The 22,107-nt window shown below is 54.8% G+C and overlaps 1 protein-coding gene across 2 annotated transcripts in view; it reads left to right on the top strand.

Moving 5' to 3' along the window:
- The first annotated feature begins 3,204 nt into the window (after nt 1-3,204).
- Nucleotides 3,205-22,107, top strand: part of PAX3 (paired box 3) — a 75,948-nt gene continuing 57,045 nt past the window's right edge. Inside the window, exons 1-4 of one of the 2 annotated variants that reach the window (XM_064516928.1) lie at nt 3,205-3,340; nt 4,131-4,366; nt 5,680-5,809; nt 6,589-6,723. In XM_064516928.1, the coding sequence (XP_064372998.1) occupies nt 3,256-3,340; nt 4,131-4,366; nt 5,680-5,809; nt 6,589-6,723 (586 nt within the window). In that variant the 5' untranslated portion in view covers nt 3,205-3,255. The remainder of the gene's footprint in view (nt 3,341-4,130; nt 4,367-5,679; nt 5,810-6,588; nt 6,724-22,107) is intronic. The other variant, XM_064516929.1, reaches the window with a different exon arrangement.

A 22,107-nucleotide genomic window follows, 5' to 3' on the forward strand; every position in this document is an offset into this window, starting at 1 on the left:
AGGCCGGGCCCGCGGCCCCCAGGCAGCGTCCGCGGGTACTGCGCGGCCGCTGGGGAACGAAACCCAAAATTATAGGTGGCCGTGTATTAGCTTATTCCGGAAAGCTCCCTGAAATGCATCGGTTTCCTCGTTTGCTCGTTTGTTTTCTTGTTTTCTTTCTTTTTTTCTTATTTTCTTTTCATTTTCATTCTTTCTTGATTGCTTTCTTACTTCCTTGTTTTCTTTCTTTCTTGTTGCTTTGCTTCTTGTTCTTTCTTGCTTGCTTGCTGATCTTGCTCGCTTCCTTGTTTTTTCTTTCTTTCTTTCTTTCTTTCTTTCTTTCTCTTTCTTTCTTTCTTTCTTTCTCTTTCTTTCTTTCTTTCTTTCTTTCCTTTCTTTCCTTTCTTTCTTTCTTTTCTTTCCCCCTCACCTCCCTTGCAAATAGTTCCGTAGAGAATTCTGCCCGAAATCCGTCTGAGAAATTAATGTATGCGCACAACCCCGGAAACAGTGTAATTGATTTATTTCTAATAGAGGAGAAAACAGTAATGTTATCGCGCAGAAATGATTGCCCCTCTGCTCCTAATAGCTCTAATTTCCACTGTCCATTTGATGTGCTGCAGGTTTAATATAGAGCACTTACTAATCCAATTAAAAGTGCACCTGGCCTGGAAGAGCTCTGTAATTAGCAGGAGCATTTTTAGCTATTTCCACTGGAAAAGCGTGAAATCATCTCTGCTGGCCTAAAGGACTGTAATGCGGGGGTGGGGGAGCAGCGGAGGGAGGAGCGGGCCAGGCGCTGGGGTCTGCTCTCCTCGCCTTGAATTTTAACCGTTCCCGCGCGGCAGGACGAGCCCTTTCCTCTCGGGGCAGGCGGTGCGCGGTAGCGCGGAGCGGCGCGGGCCAGCCGGGCCCCACTAGGTGGGTTGGGAGCGGTTTCCCGGCGCCGCGGAGCCGTCGGGGCGCCGGAGCGGCTGCGGCCCGGAGCGCGGCCGCGGCGGGCAGCGCCCCCGGCACGGCGGCGGCGGGGCCCGGCCTGCGGCACCCCGCGCAGCGCGGCCCGGCTCCGCACACGCGTAGGGGGCAGGAAAACGCGGCTCGGCGACTCTGAAGCCGCGTCTCGCAGGAGCGGGGCCGCGGGAGGCTCCGCTCCCAGCTCCGCGGGGGTGCGCGGAGGAAGCCCGGGTGCTCCCGCCCGGGCGGCCGGCGGTGCCGACGAGCCCCTCGGCAGCGACGCGGCCGCGGTGTCCGCTCCCGTGTACCGCTGCTGAGCGCGGCGCGGGGGGCTCTACGCTGGCGAGCTCATGTTTTATTCCCGCGCGTACCTCTCTGCCGTGCGAGAGGTCCAAGCACGGATTAACTCTTAAGTAGTTATTTAGTTTTAGTTTTCATAGTACTTCTCCCACATTTCTTCTGCGATTAAAAAAAAAAAAAGAAGAAAAAAAAGAAAGCGTGACAAATAATGCAGCCTAAATCCTGCGTTTGGCGAATCTCTGGAGAGCCTGCCTAGTCCGCTAGCACTTCTCCTGTTTGAATCCGATCGCAACACGAGTGCCGGGGGGCACCGCAAAGCCTGGAGAGCACCGGCAGCCACGGAGAAAACGCAGTAATTTCACAAACGGTCGTGTCCAAGTTTTCCAGCTTTGGCTGAGATTTCACAGGTCTCGCTAACGTTTTTCTCAAAGTTTCGCTCATTAGGATATTTTGCAGAATGCGAAATTTGTGTAAAACATACACCGACTTTTCCTGTTGTGCGGACTGCTGCTTCCAACCTGTTCCTGGCCGTTTCTGAAAGCCTCTCCCGGTCTCCGCTCCGCGGCCGCGGAGAGCCGCACGTTTTACTCGGCGCGTTACAGCGACGGCGCTGCCGAGGCGGTGGGCGGCGGAGGCCCCGCACCCGGGGCCGCGTGTGCAGCGCCGAGCGCGGCCCGGTCCCGGCGGCGGCGCGTCCCCCCGCAGCCGCCGCCCGAGGCTCCGCCGTCGCCGGAGGCCGGTACCAGCCGCGGGATCGCGTCGGGGGAAGCGGCTCCGCGGCTGGAAAACATTGTTTCCTTGATTTCAAAGGGGGGAACCTGAACGATTCTCATCCTTTTGATTGATTAAGGTCTTGAATAACTTGGAGCTCGGGAGTGACAGTTACTGAATAGACTACTGCAAATAAAGAGCACTGTGGAAAGCCGGGCTGGCACTTCAGAGTGCAAAGGAGGCGAGTTTGCTGGCACTTACCAAGTTATAAATAAAAGGCCATGCACAATAGTACCTTCTTTAAGGACAGACAGTCTTTACAACACTCCTGGCGTCATATCCTGCTGTGGTCACTTCAGCTCCTAGGCAGACTTTACCGCTTTTATTTTTCCAGCAGTTTAGTTTGAATACTACAATAAATTCCTGGGAACAAATGCTGGTTAGCAGGACTTCAGCAGACACCGCCCCGCACACAGGCACGCACGCATGTGCACCGCACCCGCGCATCTCGCGCAGGGCCGCTCTCGTGCCGTCCGCTTTAAAAGCAGAGATCCCCACCGAGATCAAGGGCAGCTCTCGCTCCCAAGACCGTTAGGACCATTTGGTCCAGAGATGTTTCCTCCCGGCGGCGACAGATTTCAGCGCAAAATAAATAAATAAAAAGGAGGAGAGAAACTTTTTTTGTTGATGGAAAAGTAAAAAGGAGGGGGGTTGTGTCCCGTCCCCCCCCCCCCCGGGCTCGGTGCGGGGAGGAGCGGGGCCGGGAGACAAAGCGCGGCGGCGGGAGCTGCCCCCACGACGGGCCGCGCCGCCCCGACGGGCCACGCTGCCCCGCGCCCGGCGCAGCGCAGGACACGGCGCGTCTCGGGCCGCGGGCACCGCGCAGCGCGGGGCCGGGCCGGGCCGGGCCGGGCGGGACCGAGCCGAGCCGCGGCGCTCGCCCAATCAGCGGGGGCGGCGCGGCCGGGCCGGGCGGCGGCGGCCAATCGCGGCGGCGCGGAGCGGCGCGGAGCGGCGCGGTAGAGGGTCCCGGCCCGCGCCCGCGCCGCCGGGGCCGCCCCTCTGCCCTTCCCCGCCCCGCGCGCCGCCGGCCGCGCTGCGTCCCGCCGAGGCGCTCCCGGTGCCGCGGGCAGCGCGGGCACTGACAAAAGGGCGGCAGCGCAGGTCCCTCCTCCTCCTCCTCCTCCTGCCCCCGCCCCGCGCTGCGCCCACCCCCTCGCGGGACTTGGGCTGCCGCGGAGGGGCCGCCGGCAGAGCGGCTCTCCCCCGGCCCGCCGCACCTGGGCGCCGCGCTCCGGCCCCGCGCCCGACATGACCGCCCTGGCCGGCGCCGTGCCGAGGATGATGCGGCCGGGCCCCGGGCAGAGCTACCCCCGCGGCGGCTTCCCGCTCGAAGGTAAGACCCGGCCCCGGCCCCGGCCCCGGCCCCGGCCCCGGCCCCGGCCCGCCCGGCGCAGCCGCCCGCACCGCTGTCAGGGCCGCGGGGGCTCGGCCGCGCCGTCGGTGCCCCGCGCCGCCTCCCGGGCACCCCGCGGCCGGGCGGCGCGACCAGCCGCTGCTCGCCGGCGGCTCCTGCCCTGGCGCTCGGCACCGGGCCCGCCTCCGGCCGGAGCCCCGACCGGGGGGGCGGCGGTCCGCGGATCCCCCCGCTCCTTAGCAGTGAGGGGGCGATTTGGGGAGCGGAGCGGGAGAAAATGTGCGAAAAGAAGGAAGAGGGGAAAAAAGAACAAAACCAAATTAAGTTAGCCAAGATGACTCGAAAGGGACCTTGGGGACAAACGCCCCCCTCATGCTGCCGGGCTGCGCCGCTCGCTGCTCCGGGAGGCTGCCGCGCCGACGGCCGCACCGCGGGCAGCGCGGGGGCAGGAGAAGCCCCGCCGCCCCCTCCCTTGCCCCGGCAAGAGCCGCAGCGGGCAGCGCCGTCCCGGCCGGCCCCGCTCGCCTCCCCCGGGCGCCGGCCGCCGCGGCCCGGCGAGAGCAGCAGGTGACCCCGGCCGGGGGGCGGCGGGCCGGGGCGGGGGCTCCGCGGGGGCCGCCGCAGCTCCGCGTGCGGGGCGGGTGGGAGAGCTGCCTCGCGGAGAAGGCAACCAAAAAAAATTAAAAAAGAAAAGAAAACAACCCAGCAGGAACCGAACGAGAAGTTAACGCCATTTCCCCCTCCTGCCTCCCCTCCCCTCCTTTTCTAGTCTCTACTCCTCTAGGCCAGGGCAGAGTCAATCAGCTCGGTGGAGTTTTTATCAATGGCAGGCCTTTACCCAACCATATCCGACACAAGATAGTGGAGATGGCCCACCATGGCATAAGGCCCTGTGTCATCTCTCGCCAGCTGCGAGTGTCCCACGGCTGCGTCTCCAAAATTCTCTGCAGGTACCAGGAGACGGGCTCCATCCGGCCGGGGGCCATCGGCGGCAGCAAGCCCAAGGTGAGCCGCGCCGCAGGCGCCGGGCGCCCTCCGCACCCGCGCAGCGGGACGGGCGGGCGGAGGGAGGGAAGGAGCCAGCGCGGGGCTGCGCGGGGCCGGGCGGGCTCCCAGGGCGCGCACCCGCACCCCGCGCACCGGTCGCCGCAGTGTCAGAAACTCGTCGAAGTCTTGTGGCTATGATTTGCTTTTTTCTAAGAAAATGCAAATTAAAAATCGACCTTCCGAAAGGAGCCGAGGGGATCCGGGGGGCTCCGCTCTGCAGGGCGCAGCCCGGTCACGCTGCCGGGGCCGGCGGGGAAGGGCGAGCTCCCGGGCCGGGCCGCGGTTCTCGCGTTTGCTCCTCTGCAGCTCCTAAAATTATCGGTCTGTCTATCTGTTGCTCTTTCTCCTACCGTTTATTTTTCGGTCTGCCCCAAAGCTGCGTGTATTTATAGCTACACTAGTAAAAAGTTTACGCTCGCAATGAGGCAGACAAATACGGATCCGTATCTCAAGATCAGCCACTTCCCTTTATTATATCTTTTTATCTCCACAAAAAAGTAAAAGCTCGAGTTTCTGTTGAAAGTTGGCTTGTAGAGATTTTTTTCCTGTGCAGCTTCTTAAAGTAGCGATGCCTGAACTTTCTGTTCCGATGTTAATCTGCGGAGACTTTTTTTGAGTGTTTTCCGAACGAAATGTTACTCCCCGCCAGGAGTTCTTTGCTTTGTTTGAATTCGGCTTAATTTTACAGCCTTCAGGCCACATGGGAGATCTCTCCGCATCAGTCTTGGTGCGCACCAGCATTTTTATTACGCGACTTTTTATCCGGCGCTGCGCACTCCGCTCCGCGGACACCCTCCTGACGCCGTGTCGGTTCCCCCGACGCCCCCACTCGCGGCGCTGCCTTCGCCTCCGGTTTTCGCCTCCGCCGCGGGCGTTTCGGCGCTGCGCCCCGTGCTCGGGCGGGATACTTACTTGCACTGCTGTGTAATTCTGGGTTTGCACTGCGGAGGGCTCGATCCTACCTTCTCGCGTAACCCCAGAGGATTTGGTGGGAAGTTTAGTTTAACGCGGGGGGGGGGTATTACGCAGGCCCGTTGTTAGGTTTTATGCCCCTTCGTATTTTTCAGTTGTGCGTTGTGCCCGTGGTTAATTTAGCTTGCCCGTCCTCAGGCGGTTTTAAAATCGGATATCGGAGAGGGGCCGGTTTCTGCGCTCGCTGGCAGCAGCGGGAGCCGCGCGGCCGCGGCAGAGGGGCCGGCACCGGGGCCGGGGCAGCGCGGCGCTCCCCAGCCCCGCGACCTCGGCGCCCGCTGCGCTTCCCTTCACTGAAGCAGGTGACGACGCCGGACGTTGAGAAGAAAATCGAGGAGTACAAGAGGGAAAACGCGGGCATGTTCAGCTGGGAGATCCGGGACAAGCTGCTGAAGGACGGGGTGTGCGACCGCAACACGGTGCCGTCAGGTACGGGGGGCTGGCGGAGCCGGGGCAGAGCCGGGGCAGAGCCGGGACGGAGCCGGGACGGAGCCGGGGCAGAGCCGGGACGGAGCCGGGGCAGAGCCGGGGCAGAGCCGGGGCAGAGCCGGGACAGAGCCGCGCCGGGGCAGAGCCGGGGCAGAGCCGGGACGGAGCCGGGGCAGAGCCGGGGCAGAGCCGGGACGGAGCCGGGACGGAGCCGGGGCAGAGCCGGGCCGGGCCCGCGGCGGCGCAGCGCGGCGAGCGGAGCCCCCGGCCGGGCTAGTGCCGCGGGAGCCGCGACCCGGAGGGTTTCTGCCCTCGGCGGGGGCTTTCAATTAAATCGCAGCTGCATTTCCCCCCCCCCCCCGGGTTTTCGGCCGCCCTGGGGCTCCTGGCGGAGGGGGGTCGCAGGGCTCGGGGGGCGCCGTCGGAGCCGGGGCCGGGGCGGGCGGCGGCGCGGCTCGGCGCGCTGCGGCTGCCGGCGATTTGCGGCCGGGGCGGCCGGACACGGTGCGGCGGCGGCGTTTGCGCCGGTGTCGGCGGTGTTCCCTTGTCACCCGCTGCGCTGGCCCGGGAGAAAATAGCGCCGGAGCCGCCTTGCTCGCACCGGGGCTCCGGGTGCGCGGACACCGGCCCCGAAATCACTGCCCCGAGGGGGCGAGCGGGCGGCGGGGCGGCGCCGCGGCAGCCCCGGGGGCTCCGCCACCGGCCGGGGGGGGGGGGGAGAGGGGCGCCGCCGGGGGCTCCTGGGGCGGCGCGGTCACAGCTGCGCGCTCCCCCCGAAGTGAGCTCCATCAGCCGCATCCTGCGGAGCAAGTTTGGGAAAGGCGAGGAGGAGGAGGCCGAGCTGGAGCGGAAGGAGGTGGAGGAAGGCGACAAGAAGGCCAAGCACAGCATCGACGGCATCCTCAGCGAGAGAGGTAACGCGCGTCTCCGCGGGGCTGCGCGGGGGGGCCGCGCGGGCGGAGGGCCGGGGGGGCGGCGGCTCCCTCCCTCCCTCCCTCCCGGCGGCCGCGGCGCGGGGCTGCTTTTCCGTCGCTCCGCGGCTCCGCGCCCGCGGAGGCCCGCGGGGGGCTGCGGGGGGCGCAGGCTCAGCCGGGGAGCGGGCCGGGCCCCCGGGGGCCGCTGGCGCCCCCGGGCCGGCCGCGGCGCCGAGGTGCCTGCCCAGCACATGCAGCGGCCCTGGGGAAGGCGAGACAAAAGTCCCAAATGAGCTGGTCAAACATTTGTACAACTTTTCCAGCTTTTACAAAGAAGGCCTTCTATACACAACCTACACTTGGAGATGAACTTGGGAAACAAAGAGGGGGGAGTCCATTGAAACTCACACTTTGGCTTTGCACAGACAAAGCTTCAGCTAGCAGCAGCTTGATGTGGACAAAAGAAGGCAACCTTTTTATAATTCAAGGAGAAAAGAAGAGAAAACAGCCCCACAAAAGGCCGAGAAAAGACATTATGGGCTTGCAATGAGGGATGAATTATTCAATGAGCCCCTAATAGCCAATGCTCCACGCAGTTTTATGGACTCTCCACCGTGGAAAAAGTGGCCGTTTTCACCTACAAAATGTTTCTAGCATTTCTAGACATCTGGAGATGCTGACTGCCCTTCGAGAAGGACAGGCGAAACCTGTTCTTTAAAACAGGGTATCCCTTTGTCAGGACAAACCAAAAAACACTCCCAAAACTTAGTTTTCAACTCGGTTACTGGGGCTTTAGGAAAGCTTCATCTTCAGTGTGTCTCTGCCTGTGCAGATGTGTAGTACACGCACACAGATGACACAAACAGCGTTGCAGCTTTTGAGGGCAGAAGGAGGCAGCCCGCCTGCCCCGTCTGTCCTCCTCTGGTGACAGGTCACAGGAGTTTCCCCCGGGACCTCTGGCAGCAGCGAGCTGCTGTCTGGGAGCGAATCGCTCCTCTCCCTGAGAAGGTCGCTCGCCGAGGGGAAAAATGGCTAAACTTGGAGCCCCAGTTGTTAAAATAACTAGCTTTTCTGCCTCCCCTGAATTTCTGAACAGAGATTGGGAAGATAAAAGCCTTGATAATATCCCTGCTTTGTGGAGCAAAGAGCGGTAGATACAGCAAGAGGGGAAAAAAATATTATCACGCTTTTACCTCTCTTTGAAATACTCTTTATGTCCTTCGGCTCTCTGCTCTTCAAAGCTGGGATCCTGATTTACTGTAGATGAGTTTCTGCCCCGCCGCGGGAAGCCCGGCAGGGCCCCTGGGGGTGAGCGGGGGGCCGCTCGCATCGCCCGTGGGGTCCTCGTCCTCCGGAGGCCGCATCCCGCCCCGCGGCGTTCCCCTCCGTTACCGCCGCCGGCCGGAGCCGCCCGTTCCCTCCGCTGCCTTCGTTCCCTCCGCTCCCGTCGCTGGCGGCTGGGGGTGGCAGCCGGCGGGACACGCTGCTCGTCCCCGGGTGACTCGGGCCCTGCTCCCCCGACGGGCGCTCTGTCGCTCAGCGCTGGCCGGGCGGAGGTGCCGGCGAGAGCGGCTGCTTAACACAGCGCGTGCGGTGCGGTGCTGGAGGGACGGCACGCAGGGCAGCACGGTTGAAAAAAAAAGAGAAAAAGAGAAAAACCCCACCCCCCCTCTCCGCGCGCAGCCAAGAGCAGGGGCTGTCCAGCCCCGGGGCCAGCGGGGCAGCTGCGGTTGCACTCGGGCTGGAGGAGCCATCAGGTCGCATCCTGCGCGCTGTTTGCACGAGGCCTGATCCTTCCTACCTAGGCAGCTGGCAGTGCTCCGGCGTGCCGGGCATCTCTACCTCCGCGGTGCGTGGGGGCCAGGCTGCCCCAGGGCAGGCGCGGCCGTGGGGGGGCTCCAGGGCAGCCTCCAACCGGCCCTGGGGCAGCCGGGGAGCCGGGAATCGCCCCCGCTCCGCAGGTGGGAAGCAGAGCGCGGTCCGGCTGCAGACGTCCGAAGCGGACTGAAATCGCCTCCTCGCCGAGGGCTTTTGGGTGATTCTGGGAAACCCGGAGGATTATTTTCTCAGGGGGGTGGGGGGGCAGCAAAAAAAGAACGCTAACTGTTCTGGTATTGATGGCAGCCAGTTCAGGCTTCTCAGGGATCTGGGATTTTGTGAGTACTTGCGGCAGAGCAGGAGAAGGGAAAAGAAAGAATATGGCATTGCTAAAAAATGTGTGATAGAGCATGTTGCATGTCTTGGCATTTCTCGCCTGTGATCACCCCATGTGTGTATACATATACACACACATACACACACACACACACACACACACACATATATATATATAGGTAAACTTTCGTATGCCCCGTCGTATTTCTATTTCAGCCCCTGTTTCCCGACACTGAGCTGCGTGAGCAGACAGGCATCGCAGATGCCCGGGGGTGCAGCCCGCCTTGCCGTGTTTCTGCGTGGGCGTCAGTGTCACCCTGACGCTGCTTTTGGGTGTATACTTAAAGAAAAGCGTAACGGACCCAGCGCATACCAGTTGTACCGATGCTGTGTGTGTGTGTGGTACGCTCTTCGGAGAGGCGTAAGTGATAACCGAGGAGCACCAGGGAGGCGCTTTCGTGCCCTTCCCGGCCCGCCGGGGCGTGTTTGCAGACGACGGCCCCGGGAGAGGGGCCGCGCGCGCGGGGTTTGCTGACTGACGCGCTGGCTCCCCGCTCCATAAGATAGCTGTTGTTTGCGGGCCGAGCGCGGCGGCTGTCGGCGGGGGGGGCGGGCTGGGGGGCCGGGCCGGGGCCCCCTCAATGGGGCTCTGTTCGCGGCTGGCGGATTTGGCCCCCGGGCCCGTCCCGGCGGAGCCGCCCCCGTCATGCGCGCCCGTCCAAAAGGGCCCTACTCATCCCGGCCCTCTACCCTCGGCTTCACTGGGAGCAATTCAGGCTACGCGGACTAAATTGCCTCCTTTATTTCCTGCTTACTTTCATCTCGGACCAAACCCTTCCCCCCTCCCTCCCCTTCCTCTTTTCTTTTTTTCCCCTCTGTGCCTGAGGCTCACATTAATACAATTTCGGCACCACCCCTATTTTTGTGTGTGTATGTGGGGAGTTTGAAGGGGAGAAAAAAGAAGGGCTTAGCACAAAAGCGCTGCTCAGCAGCTCGGGAGTTCAAGCCGCCGCGGCTTCTCCAGCCGCGCGATGCTTTTCCTGTTTGTGCGTTTCGGGAAACATTTTTGCTTTGTACTGTAATGGAGTTAGAGGACAGATGCTGACTGTAAACGGGACACGCGACTACCAGCCCCTAGCTTAAATATTTAGATGCAATGTTACAATTACGGGCTTGATGCGCGGGCTCGGAAGCGGCGGCGCCTGATCTGGAGGGTAGCTCGGGCTGGCCGGTGTTTTAGTTCGGGCCGGTCAGTCCCGTGCAGCCAGTTATTTTTAGGCTGTTAAACTAATAAAGGCAGTTTATTAAGGGGAAGGATTAACACGCGGACACCAGCTATCGGCTCGAGTCCCCGCGTCCGCTCCCGCGTGGTGGCCGCGGTGGCTGGGGCGCGGGACGCGCGGCGGCTCGGTTAGATGCAGTCTGCGCTTTTCCGACCTGGGGCTCGTTGCGGTGCTGCCGCTGCCCAGGGAGCAGCAGCGCCGGGACCCACTCGCCGCGCGAGGTCCTGCTGTGCCTTAAGCCGAAAAGCACGCTGCGCTTCCCTGCTCCGTGCTGCCGGTAAAGATTCACTTGGGGAGTGAAACGTGATGGCCGTGGCTGCAGGCAGTTACCTTTCTGAGTCTGGAATTTCTTATAGTGCTTTAAATATTTGGTCATTAGCAGGTCTGAGAGACCGGCTCGTGTGATTTGAACAGAATTTCGTTTCCGAGGCTCTCGGAGCTGACGAGAAAATAGTGCTGAATTAAGAAAAACTCCCTAATGACTTCAGGATTTGGCTTAAGGCAGACAGTGTTGATAGCATTTTTGCCTGTATTTTTTTCTTTTCTTCCTTCGTTTCGCAGTAGTACGTGAGAGTTTAGTCATGGACTAGAAAAGCCTTTGTGCTAGGTGCTGTACAAATGTAAATCGATACAGCTGGATGGCAGCTCCAGGAGCCTTGTTTCTCCTGTCTGAGCACGTCTGTCGCTGCGGGGCTCTGGGCCATGGTCAGGCTCTGAATCTTTGTTCTAAGGTCGTAATAGTAATTAACAGCTTCAGTAATCGATAACTTAGGAACAAGTGAGAGTGATGTCACGGCACGGTGAGCATCTTCAGAACGGTGCTACGTCTTCAATTTTACGTGACTTCAGAGCAGAGTTAGCTGCTCCAAGTCTCCCAGGAGCAGCCCGTGCGCCACGTCCCCGAAGGCACGTTGGGGGACTTTGAGGAAAGTGCTCGTTGTTGTATGTATATTGTTATATGTAACTGCGCACTAATAGCATTATATAAGCAATAATAATACTTAGAGCTGTGGGAAGAAGGAGAATTACTCATTTTAGCAGGAGTTCTCTACAGTAATGTATTGATGCATCATATCCCTTTCTTGAACTCGTGGTTTCATTAACTGTTCTGCATGTTCTGTTTGCACCTTAACTTAAAGGAGTCAGCACGGATGCAGACAGAATCACTGTGGGCATCACTTCCAGTTCTCCCAAGTGCGTGTATCTAGAACAGACGTAAGAGTTATTTTAGCAAATATCAGGATCAGTTCATGCACATCTGTTCTTTCAGTTGAATTTCTGTTCCAGATTGCATCTTCTCGCAATGCTCTGGATATCTGAAATAATAACCGATTCGGCTTGCTTAGCGTCATTCTGAAGCAACCGCAGCGAGGGGCAGACGATGGGGTGACTCCACCACGGCTAGGGCTCGCTCCTGAAACGCGGTGTTATCTTTGGCTTTTGGGATTTTGTTGCGATTGCAAAATGCCTGACGTCAGTGGGAATTCAGCGCGTTTGGGTTCAGGCTGTTCTTGAAACCAGCTCTGAGACTTGCAGAACGACGGCAGCTCCCGGTGAAGCCTGCAGGTTAGGCGGCGACGTGGGCTCCCGGGCCCTGCAGACGCCGGGCTGCGAGCAGTCGTCTTCACGTGTGCCGTGGCCTTCGGGGGGGTGGCAGGAGCGGGGCCTGAATTTGTCCCACTCCGTTAACAGAAAGTAGGGACTGAGTGAGGCCGCGGCCCGCACCCGAGGGGCGAAGCCCTGGCGAAGGGCAGGGGCGGCGCTGCCTGTGCTCGCGCGCAGGTAGGGAAACGCTCTGCGCCGCAGGCAGGTTTTGGGGTAAGGAGATGGAAATTCATGCTGAAAGTGAAAGCCGATACCGGTGAAATCCTCGCTTTTTATCTTAACAGCTACTTGGGGAAGGTTTAGTTTTGTATTAGGTTTACTTATTGATAAGGGTTGGAAGGGGGTTTAGAAGGGGAAAGCCAATAAAGTTGATGGTGATAAATTATCACGAGTCCCCAGGGCTGTGTAATAAAACTGCGTTGGGAAATGAAGCAGAACTACAAAGTGCTCTCTGGTTAATTTAAGAAGAAATTGAGTGAATCGCAAAGCAATAAATCAGCCCAATCGAGTCAATGTGAGTTTCTCCATGTAAATGTCACTTTAAATCCCACGTGACAAACGTGTGGGCAGAGGAAGAACAAAATATATATGTAAAAATGCAGCATAGTTTCAAGCGTTCCCCAAACGCTGAGCTCTCTGGCTAATAAAAATGATGTACAGGAACATAATTCACCACAGGACTTTGTTTAGCGTGGAGTGGGGGCGTAATTTTCCGTTACTTGCCCTGGAGTGCTCCTGCCCCATGCTGTTAAACTAATTCAGTCTAAATCACTCTTCCTAGGAAAAAAGTGAAACATAATGAAATTAAAACTCGCTGTGGACACATTATCGTTACAGTGTGTCATGCGCTGAGATTATTTAGTCAGGGGAGTTTGCTGTAATTGTTGACAGGTCATTTATTCCTTCTAGTAAGTAAAGATTGGAGAACTATTAAGAATGTGCATATATAACTAGTAAGACAGTAAAAGGCAATTAAGCAGTCAGTTTAATGTCTTATCTTGCTGGTTGCCCTACAGTTGTTTTACAACTAGGAATTAAAATTTGAAAAGGAAGTTTTCAGTGTCCCTGGCCAAATATTGATTAAGGAGTTGTTTGCTGCTGCCATTGTTGCACACAGAAAGGCCAGTAGCTCTGCCCCGTGTTGTTCATCTTCCTTTGTAACTCCTGCTTAACTCCGAGATCAAAGGAGGATCATTTCAGTTTATCTGTCTCGGAAAATCCTCCTTTGCTCCCAAAACCTTCTGGATTAATGGCCAAATTGTCTTTAATGAGATGTGAAATTTGAGTGGAATCCTTATTTCGCATGGTCGGCTGGATATATGCACTATACGCTTTCGCAATTTTGTGGGGATTTTTGTTTAGTATTGGGTTTGTATTTGTTTGAATCCACTTTTAGGATAAATCGCACTGAAATTTTACAGCAAAGATGCATAAAATACTTGGTATTTCACTGAGTTTTAATGCAGGTAATTTTGCTGCGTGCCATCTTTCTGATGGATATAGTCTGAAGAAAAAAAAGGAAAGTTATTGCTGGTACCAAATTACAGAAGAGACGAATGGTGCAGAGCTGCCGCTGAAAGGTGGGAGTTCTCCAGACTGGGCTGTCCTCAAACAAGCTGCCAGCATTTCCTTGGGCATTTTCTTCATTCTGATCTTGCGGACCTCATTCGCGTTAGTGAAGATTTATCTACTGTCCCTACCCCAAAAAATGGGGAAAGTCAGATGGGCCAAGCGAGAGCCCTGGAGAATAATCAGCTCCTTGTTGCGCTGCAGAAAGCTATACTTATTTCAGAGATAGTCAAATACGTTCCACCACATCCTCTACAGAAGAGGCTGTGCAGTTTGGATGTGTTATGTTGGCTTGTAATTATGAGATGGAGTTTCAGCTAAATTGCAGGGTATGGGAGCATTAGATCCAGGTCCCCTCGTTCCTCTGAGCTCTCTGGACACAGAACTGAGCTTCACAAACGCTGGTAACAGGCCTGGCGAAGCCAGATTGCCTCTCCTGGTGTCCCACTGATTTTGTGCGGAGGAGTCTCAGATGTTATAGTGACAAACAGCAGAGTAAAGGGCTAAAATTAGGATTTTTTTTTTAAACCAGCAGTTTCTCATTGCCCTTCTTAACTGTACTCTGTTTTTGTTTAGTCTGGTTATCTCTGGATAAAATATCAGCCTCTGCATAATTTGCAAATACCCAGCTGCTTCTGAAGTCGTTTTCCCCAAAGTAACAGTTAAAATTCTTTGAAAGCATTGGGAGACAAATTTCCTTTAAAAAGTCCATGAACTCAGCTGGCTCATTTCAGTGCAGAGCTGCAGGGAGAGCAGTGATACACGTTATACCTTTTGATTTTTTTTTTAAATGGATATTTGCCTGCATGTAGAATTTCTGCCAAACATGACCAACGTTTATACCGTGCACAAGTCCATATATGGACCTGTCTTAAGGACTTTTGTATCTATCATATGCCTCATGTTCGACATCTGATCCAAAAATGACTGCGTAGTCATTTCTTTATCAGATATAATGTCACATAGAGCGCTGTGGTTTGCGTTGTACGAGGAATAAACTGTCTGCAGCTGTTTCTGCAAGCAGGCAGCTTGTCCAGCCTCAGTCAAATCTTGTTCACCTGACTGAAAGGAGGAGCACCACCCATGCCAACGTAATCAGGATCTGCTCCACACAGCCCAGAAAAGCAGTAACATCTACAGTTCTTCTGGCTAGATTACTTTGTTCTTTGTTAAAAATGTAATCAATGTACAGTCCATATACCCCAGCGTACTCAGGGGAACCAGAGCGGGCTTAAAACTCCTCCGCATCTCTGCATCTTTAACTGGCCCCGGGAAAGGTGGGGATGAACATAGACGGGGTTTGTAGAAAAGAGGCCAGCAGACGTGAGACTTGCAGCGAGCAGGGTCGTGGGGAACGACCACGCAGACAAAACCCCTGTGATTGCGGCGGGCGTTGCGGGGCTGCCTCCTCGCCGTGACCACCCGGGGCTGGCTGTTTGATCTGCAGCGCCGCAGAGCCGGGGCCCGCGCCGGCGGGCAGGGCTGCTGGGGGAGGCCGCGGCGCTCGCCCCGTGCCGGCGGGCGGAGGGCAAACCTGAGCAGGGCTAGCTGGAGGCCAGGCTTCCGCCCGCTTCGTGGACAGCAACAGGAGTCGCCTTCAGAAAAGAGAGGTTTTGATGGAGAAAAGGGATATGGCGAACGCTTAACTAATGAATTGTGAAGACTGAAGGTGAACTACGCTGCTTTTCCATTTTTCTCTGTGAAATCCTGTAGAGAATGTCTTTTGCCAAAATTGCAAAATCATAGTAATCTCATTTGTCAAGATATAAATCAAGATTAACTCCACTGAAACCAGCAGATTGAGGCTGGCGTGTGAATAAATGCTGAATTAAATCAGCAGCATATACGTGTAAGAAGGGTTCGTTTCGAGTAACTGCTGTCCTGCAGATTTAACTCACAAAAATGCTCCCCCTTTAAGTCGTTTCACCAAAGTCAGGAAAGTTATTTGACTAAAGATTGTTTAAACAAGGGAATAATTGTCAGGCCTCGATGACGCAGTATTTTGGAGGGAGGTCTGCAAGTTCTCCTGTAACGTACGCAGTGCAGAGAAAGGCGTGATACCTTCCAACCCCTCGTGATGCCGACGGCAGCGATTATGGACGGTGTATAGTTGAGCTGTTCTTTGCCGCCATCCAGGAAACTGGGAGATAATAGAAGAAAACATGTAGGAATCAGTGCCATCGTGTACCTATTTAGAGGATTATATGACAGATGTTGCAGTTAGGAGGAAACCCCCCTGTTTTAGCGCAGTTGACTGGACCTGCTCTCTTTTAAGTCGGTGGGATTGGGCAGAAGTGCTCAGATGTTTGGCAGCTGTACATGAAACCACACAAAGGCCTGTTGCTTTAGCGCCCGCAGCGCGTTTCCAACAAATCCATGGTTGCGTCAGCCTCGCGTGCTGCGTAACACCGTGTTACCCTTTGAAAATCCCGTAAAGCAACCTGCGGGACGACCCCTTCTGAAGAGCAGCGAGCCTGCTTGGCACGAAGCGCGCACTCCGGGAGCGCAGCGGGTGGCTCGGGCCAGGCTGCGGGTCGGCGGTGCCTGGAGGGACGGGAGCAGCGGGAAGCGCTGCAGGCTCGCGGGATGCTCGCTTCTACGGCTGAAAATGCAAAATGGCTCCACTTAGCAGCCATTTTGTTTTTCTTTTCATTTCCTTCTCTGTGGGTCCACAAAGGTTTGGCGGGCCACGGTGTACCATCACGTGCTCCGAAGAGCGTAGCCCCCCGGCCCGGCCCCGTGCTGCGAGCAGCGCTGCGAGTGGTTTCCATCTCCCGATGGGCTGAAGGTGCCGCAAGGGGAGGCACGCTCCTCCTCCCCGGCTGCCTCCCTCCCTCCCTCCGCTTCGGATCCTCATCAGCACGGCAAGGGAAGGGTTGGAAAAGAAAGCGGGAGTTGTAATTCAAACAGGCGCCCAACCCTTTGCTGTGAGAGCTTCTCCCCCACGAAGAGGACTTTTCTCCAAACTTGTAGAAGTTGCTTGGCCAAGGCAGGACTTAGAGCAAGCCAGGGTTCAAAGTTGCTGTACTGCTCCGGCACTGACAGCGCAGAGGTGCAGTGGTGATGAATAGTGGCACAAGTGTTTCTCCTAGTCTGACATGAGGAACAGACTTGTCAACCTTGGAAGAGTAAATCAGAGACAAAGCTTAGAGGAGGCATTAAAAGACTCCTAAATACATCTCATATCAGTATATGCACTTAATAGTAGTTAAAAGTAAATAGTAAAACACCCCAGGAAACACTCATAAGGAAAAACAAAAATCCTCCAGATGATCAGAGAATGGTCTAAGGGTTCATCTGTCTCCAGCGTCAGATGTTACCATGCAGAGAAGTCACTGTGTTACGGGCGGGGGTCACCTGGCCTTTGGTTTTCACCAGGGGCTGGCAGCAGGAGGGACTGAGGGATCCTGGGAGAGGATGCTTAGGTGTTGTGTTCTTCAGGTGCAGATGCTGTAATTACGGTTGTGCCTGTTAGGTGATGTTTTACATGTGGTGATGTTCTTCTCCAGGTGGGCTTCATAGGTGCCAGTGCTTTGAGCTAGAAATGGCTTTTTTCCCCCCCACACTTGCACAACTGCTGTGAGTTAGCTGCTGAAGTTCCCACAGCTGTGCGAAAGGGGTGGCCAAAGGCACCTTCCCAGAGGCTTTAAATCTTTTTGCTGGCCTACAGTGAGTGTGGCTTTGCATTTTGTGGGTGGAAGCATAGATATTTTTGTATACTTTTTCTGAGTGAGAAAGAGTGATTGTGGTGACTAGTGTGATTATTAGCAAGTGATACCCTTAAATGCAAGCAAGAGAAGAGCACTTGTAGCAAGGTTGGTGGTAGCAGAGTTGGGTTAGGTGTGGAGGAGGGCTGGTGTGAGTTGGCGTGAGCTGCCCTGCCTGGCTGGTGCCTGGGGCACCTTCCTGTGTGGCTCAGCTGGGGATGCTCCCCTGGTGCAGCTGGACACCATCACGTTGCTAGTGCTGTGCTCCTTGCCCTGGCTGCACGTCCTGGTGGCAGTGGCATGTGCTCCGGCTTGGGCAGCTCTGCTTGCTGCCTTGAACCTTTGCATGTTGGTCTGAAATGGGGATGACAATGATGTTTTCCTCCCTGAATGGTGTTCCCAAGTGCCTGGGCTCTGGAAATAATGTGCTATGTAGTATGGGCTGCTGCTGCTCATCTGTCAGTGCTGTAAACCTGGAGGAACAGAGGTTTTGCAGCAAAATCAGGAGCGTGGTTGCCGTGTGGAGGAGCAGGGGGTGCCCTGTCCCTGGGGCTGTGGTGTGAGTGCGGGCATTGTGCCCCAAAGTAGGTAAGATTCAGCTTCTTATTTCTAATATTTTTATCACTGTTATCTAGAGTAAAAGCAGATCAATAGCTTGTATGGTCTGGGATTAAGCTTATGAATTGAGAGATGTTTCCTCAATTGAGATGGAGGTTAGGAGCCCCACTGTGTTTACAGCAATTACCTATGTATGTTTCTTGCTGGCTTTGCCCGGCTGCCCGTGAACAGACTGCTGCTTTCTCAGGTATGTGGTGTGGAAAATCTATTAAATAGTACATGCAAAAAATTCTGGGTCTGAGCAGATATTTGATGCTTGAAACTTATGTGGTTGTGATGGACGCAGATCTCAGATTGCTTTTTCTCCTAGAAGTGGGTGTTGCTGTTGCATTCAGTACAAATGTTATCATTTCTAGCTTCTGAATAGCTGCTTAAAACATTAAAAAATTTTTTTTCATTAGGATTTTTACTAATGCACTTGTTAAAATAGTAATGCAAATTGGGCAGAGAAGGAGACAGTCATGGTTTAAACATTTGTGTGTTGTACACTATTAGTATTTGTAGTTTAGAACTAGCTTTTAAAATCTTTGTATGAAATAGAAAATTTTTCTCGGTGGCATTTTGTGCTACGCAGATGGATTGGAGATGAGCTGCTTTGGTTTGTTTTTAAACTTTTTAAATAAAATCTGTACTTTCTTTTATAAACGTTCCTTCTCACAGAGAGAAAGAGTCTAATGGCTTGGACATAGAGCTATGAGCCAAAAAGCTGAATAGCCAGTTCCAGCCCATAGGCTGGCTTGAGCTGGTCAACTTTTTTTAATGCCTTATTGTGAAAGTTGTACTGTAGTTGCAGAAGGTTTGTTTGTGTGTTTTTTTTTTTTCCCCTAGAGCTGGTGCTACAAATACAATTTTTACTGGTTTCTAGAGTTTGAAGCAAAATAGCACTATCCTAGTCAATTTTTTTAACAGTAAAATTGTGATTTTTCTTTCTTTTTAATACTACAACACTGCTGATTAGTAGTGTCAAGCATCTGAGATTCCTCATAAACTTCAAAAAAGCCTATTGAAGTTGATGGCAAGGCTTGCATTGTCCCAAAGGAAATTTGGATCAGGCCCTAAACTGTTTGGGTTTTTTTAATTTTTTTTGGAAATGGATTTCTGGCATTCATGGGCGCGAGGGGGATGCTGATGGGACTCAGGGGTGGCATAGCAGGTGCTGAGCATGTTGGTCGCACCCCCCCCCGCCCACCCGCTCCTGTTCCCGCGCGGCAGCCCTGACCTAGCAGGCGCGTGTCCTGCAAACAGCAGCAACTTGCCCGATGGTGGAGATGGTTTCCGTGAGCGCCGTTCCTCACGGGGTCTTGCCTGAGGCCAGCGAGCACCTACAAGGGCTGTGCTTCCTGCGTCAAGGCAGGCTGGCTACCCCCCTGAAGGCTGCGCGGGGGAGCGGTGCCCGATGCCAGGGGAGGAGACCTGGCTGTCGCCTTGCTCGCTGCAAGTGTCTGCGCCGTTCGTCTGCAAAAAAGAATGCAAAAAAACTATCAAGCAGAGTAGATTGCTTGAGGAAAAAAGCTATTTTTTTAATGAACAGAAAAGACTTTATGGTTTAGAAACAGCACACCCTGAAGAGACGTGTTTGAAAGTTAGGCTCGCGAGCTTTGGTCTGGAGCATAACGCGCTTGGTGTGACGCGCGGCACCATGCGAGTCTCTTCTTCCAGCGCTGCATGGGCGAGTGTCAGGGAGCCGGGGAAGCGCTTCAGCGGCCAGGGTAGGAAGCGGCTAGGTCCTTTCTTCCCCGGCAGGTTTTCCTTGAGGTAGGATGGGCAGAGCTGTTAGGCTGGGGGCTGCCTTGCTGCCCCCGACAGCAGCAGGCGATGGGTGGGCGGGCTCGGGTATCGTGTCTGAATTATCTCCGTTTCCAGCAGAGTCGATGCACCTTCTTGGAAGCTACTGCACCAGCCCCTTTCATGGGTCTTTTATTGCTCATTTGTGAAGCTCTCTCAGAAATCCCACTTCTGGCTTGCTGGGAGGACATTGCACTGGGTGCATGGGGAAGCAAATTTCTAAATGTGCTCCCAGGGAAGATGATGTATTTTTCTGACTCCACAAAATACTTGTTATCCATACACTGTGAATTGCCTCTCAGATAGGAAGATAGCCCCAATGTGTTTTAATATAGCTAGTTACAAGGATTTTACTGCTGTGTTTTCAAACAGCCCCTGAACTTTTTGTCCGCCAGTATGTATGCAAAATGCCAGGTTTGCTATGGGGAGAGTTGTGCGATAGGAAACAGAAGCTCTAAATAACCTCCAGGAAAAGGTCTTCAGCATGACTTTGTCATCGCTTCACTTTGTGAAAACCGAAAGCTTTTCTTACCTGAGGATTTATTTTACAGGATGCTGAATGCATCAGTCTGTCATCATTTTAAGCTAGGTTGGAGATGGGTTTGAGCAGCAGGTGGGTGTTACCGGCATGGACGGGTGCGGAGGCTTGCAGAACGGGTGTCCTGCCCCCCGGGCACCGTGGGGAGCGCGGCGAGGTGTCCACGGGGGGGGAAGGCAGTGCGTCTGGTTCCCAGGCGTGCGGAGTGGAGCGGGTCATCCTGCAGATCTGAAAGACGGTTGAACACTGCTTACTCCGCTGCTGGTGCGGGAACGAAGGGGACATTGCAGCGTAGTGGCTCTGGTGCGCGAGGAGGGCTTGCTCGGAGGCGAGCGGCTGCGGAGCTGGCCCGTGTTCATACGTCGGCGCTGCCAGGGAGAGCGGCGGTCGTCGTTTTGGGTGCGCTTGCCCTGTTTCTCGCCCGAGTGACCGTTTCAGCCCCTCTCCGTGCACGTTGTCACTCGGTTCGGCGTGGAAGAGGACCTGGTGGTTACGACGGAGCTGGCAGTGCTGCCTGACCGTGGCTCTGTCTCGTGTCGAGCGTGAGCCAGTGGCTTTGGGAACGGAAAACAAGGCTCTGGCACGCGGTGGCTGATCCCCGCTGGCGTGCTCTGTCTCTTGGCTTCATCCTTTGAAATGGCCTCAGTCATCCTGTCGGCCCGTTTGCCTCCAGTGAAGCTGTTTGAAGGCACTTACACCTCTTGGGTTTCCATGAGGTCTAGGTTGCAACGTTTGCTGTGAGCACCTTACCCAGTTATACAGACAGGCAGCCCATAGGCTGACTTCAAGCAGCCAGGGGAAGGTAACTTGGAAAAAACGGCTTATTTTTATTGGCTTAAACTTGCTATGGCAGGGTTCACATGTCTATTGATTTTTTTTTTTTAAGGAACATTTCCTTAAATGGAAAAAAGAGGGTAACGGCTGCATTGATGATTTCAGGTAAGTTCGGTTTCACTGGTGAAAGAGTTTGAGTTAGCAAAGCAAACGTGGGCATTCACATTCAGCAAAGAAGCACAGAACAAAGGTACGTGCAACAGTGGCAAATAAAGCCATCTAAATGGACAAGCCTGTTTTTTTTTTTAAAAAAAAAAAACACAACACCCTTAAGATGCACATTACTGCAAGCTGTTTGTTTCAGTTGTATTGGCAGGATAACTTAATGCCCTCAAAATCCTGAAAAGTCAATTCTGTGAAGAGTCCATTGTGATTAATTTTATCTTCCATTTTAGAAAAAAGATAAAAGGTGAGAGTAAATGTGGATTAAAGCTAAAAATGGGGCAGGAGGCTTGGAATTGGTAGACCGTTCCATGGGATTTTAATACAGGATATTTTGGATTCTGCTTCTGTTGTCAGCTGACACCTTTTGGCTGTAGTGGGACTGGGTGATAGTCCTGCTTTTTTGCATCGGCTTAAAACATAGACTCGGAAAAGTTAGAGAAGTGGGGTTCCCCTGTACACAGGGTGGTTTTGGACTCCTGCAATTTGAACGTAACACTTCTGAACTTCATTTTGTCTCTGTATTGTCATCTCCAGAATATTTATTTATAAAACATTCTTTGACATCCTTGGTAGAAAAGTACTAGTTAAATTCAGGGTATTTTTATTCTGTTCCTTCTCCTAATTTAAATCATTGGCAACTTTGCCAGAAATTGAGGTGGAGGGAAGTTCAGGAGCAGGAGAGGTTCTTGGTTTGCTGCCACTTTTCATCAGATGCTTGTTACTTGCAGAGGACCGTGGGCACTCGGTGAACGCTTCTTTACAGGTATAGCAATAGCACAAACACCTGGAAATTTGCCTGACGAGTTTGTTAAACAGATATTTGGGATGGCATTGGCCCTTCGTCTGGCTGGGCTCTCTTTGGTTTCCCTGGGAGGAGAGCCGTTTAACAGCTCAACGTGAGGTTCAGCACACTTCGTTACTGTCATCTCCTTTTCCCTGTACGTTTCTGTAGTTACTTCTGTGCTCTTAATAAAGTTTGGGTCAGCCACTACTCTTAATCTCCTCTTGTACAGTTTGGTAGGCTACAAAGAGGAAGCCAGCATGATTTAAGATAGTGACCGAATCTGGTTGCTCCTGTGAAACAAGAAGAGATGGACTGAGGCATTACAGATCTGTGCTTCCACGC

The sequence above is a fragment of the Dromaius novaehollandiae genome, chromosome 9 (genome assembly GCF_036370855.1).
Source record: "Dromaius novaehollandiae isolate bDroNov1 chromosome 9, bDroNov1.hap1, whole genome shotgun sequence".
Taxonomy (NCBI): domain Eukaryota; kingdom Metazoa; phylum Chordata; class Aves; order Casuariiformes; family Dromaiidae; genus Dromaius; species Dromaius novaehollandiae.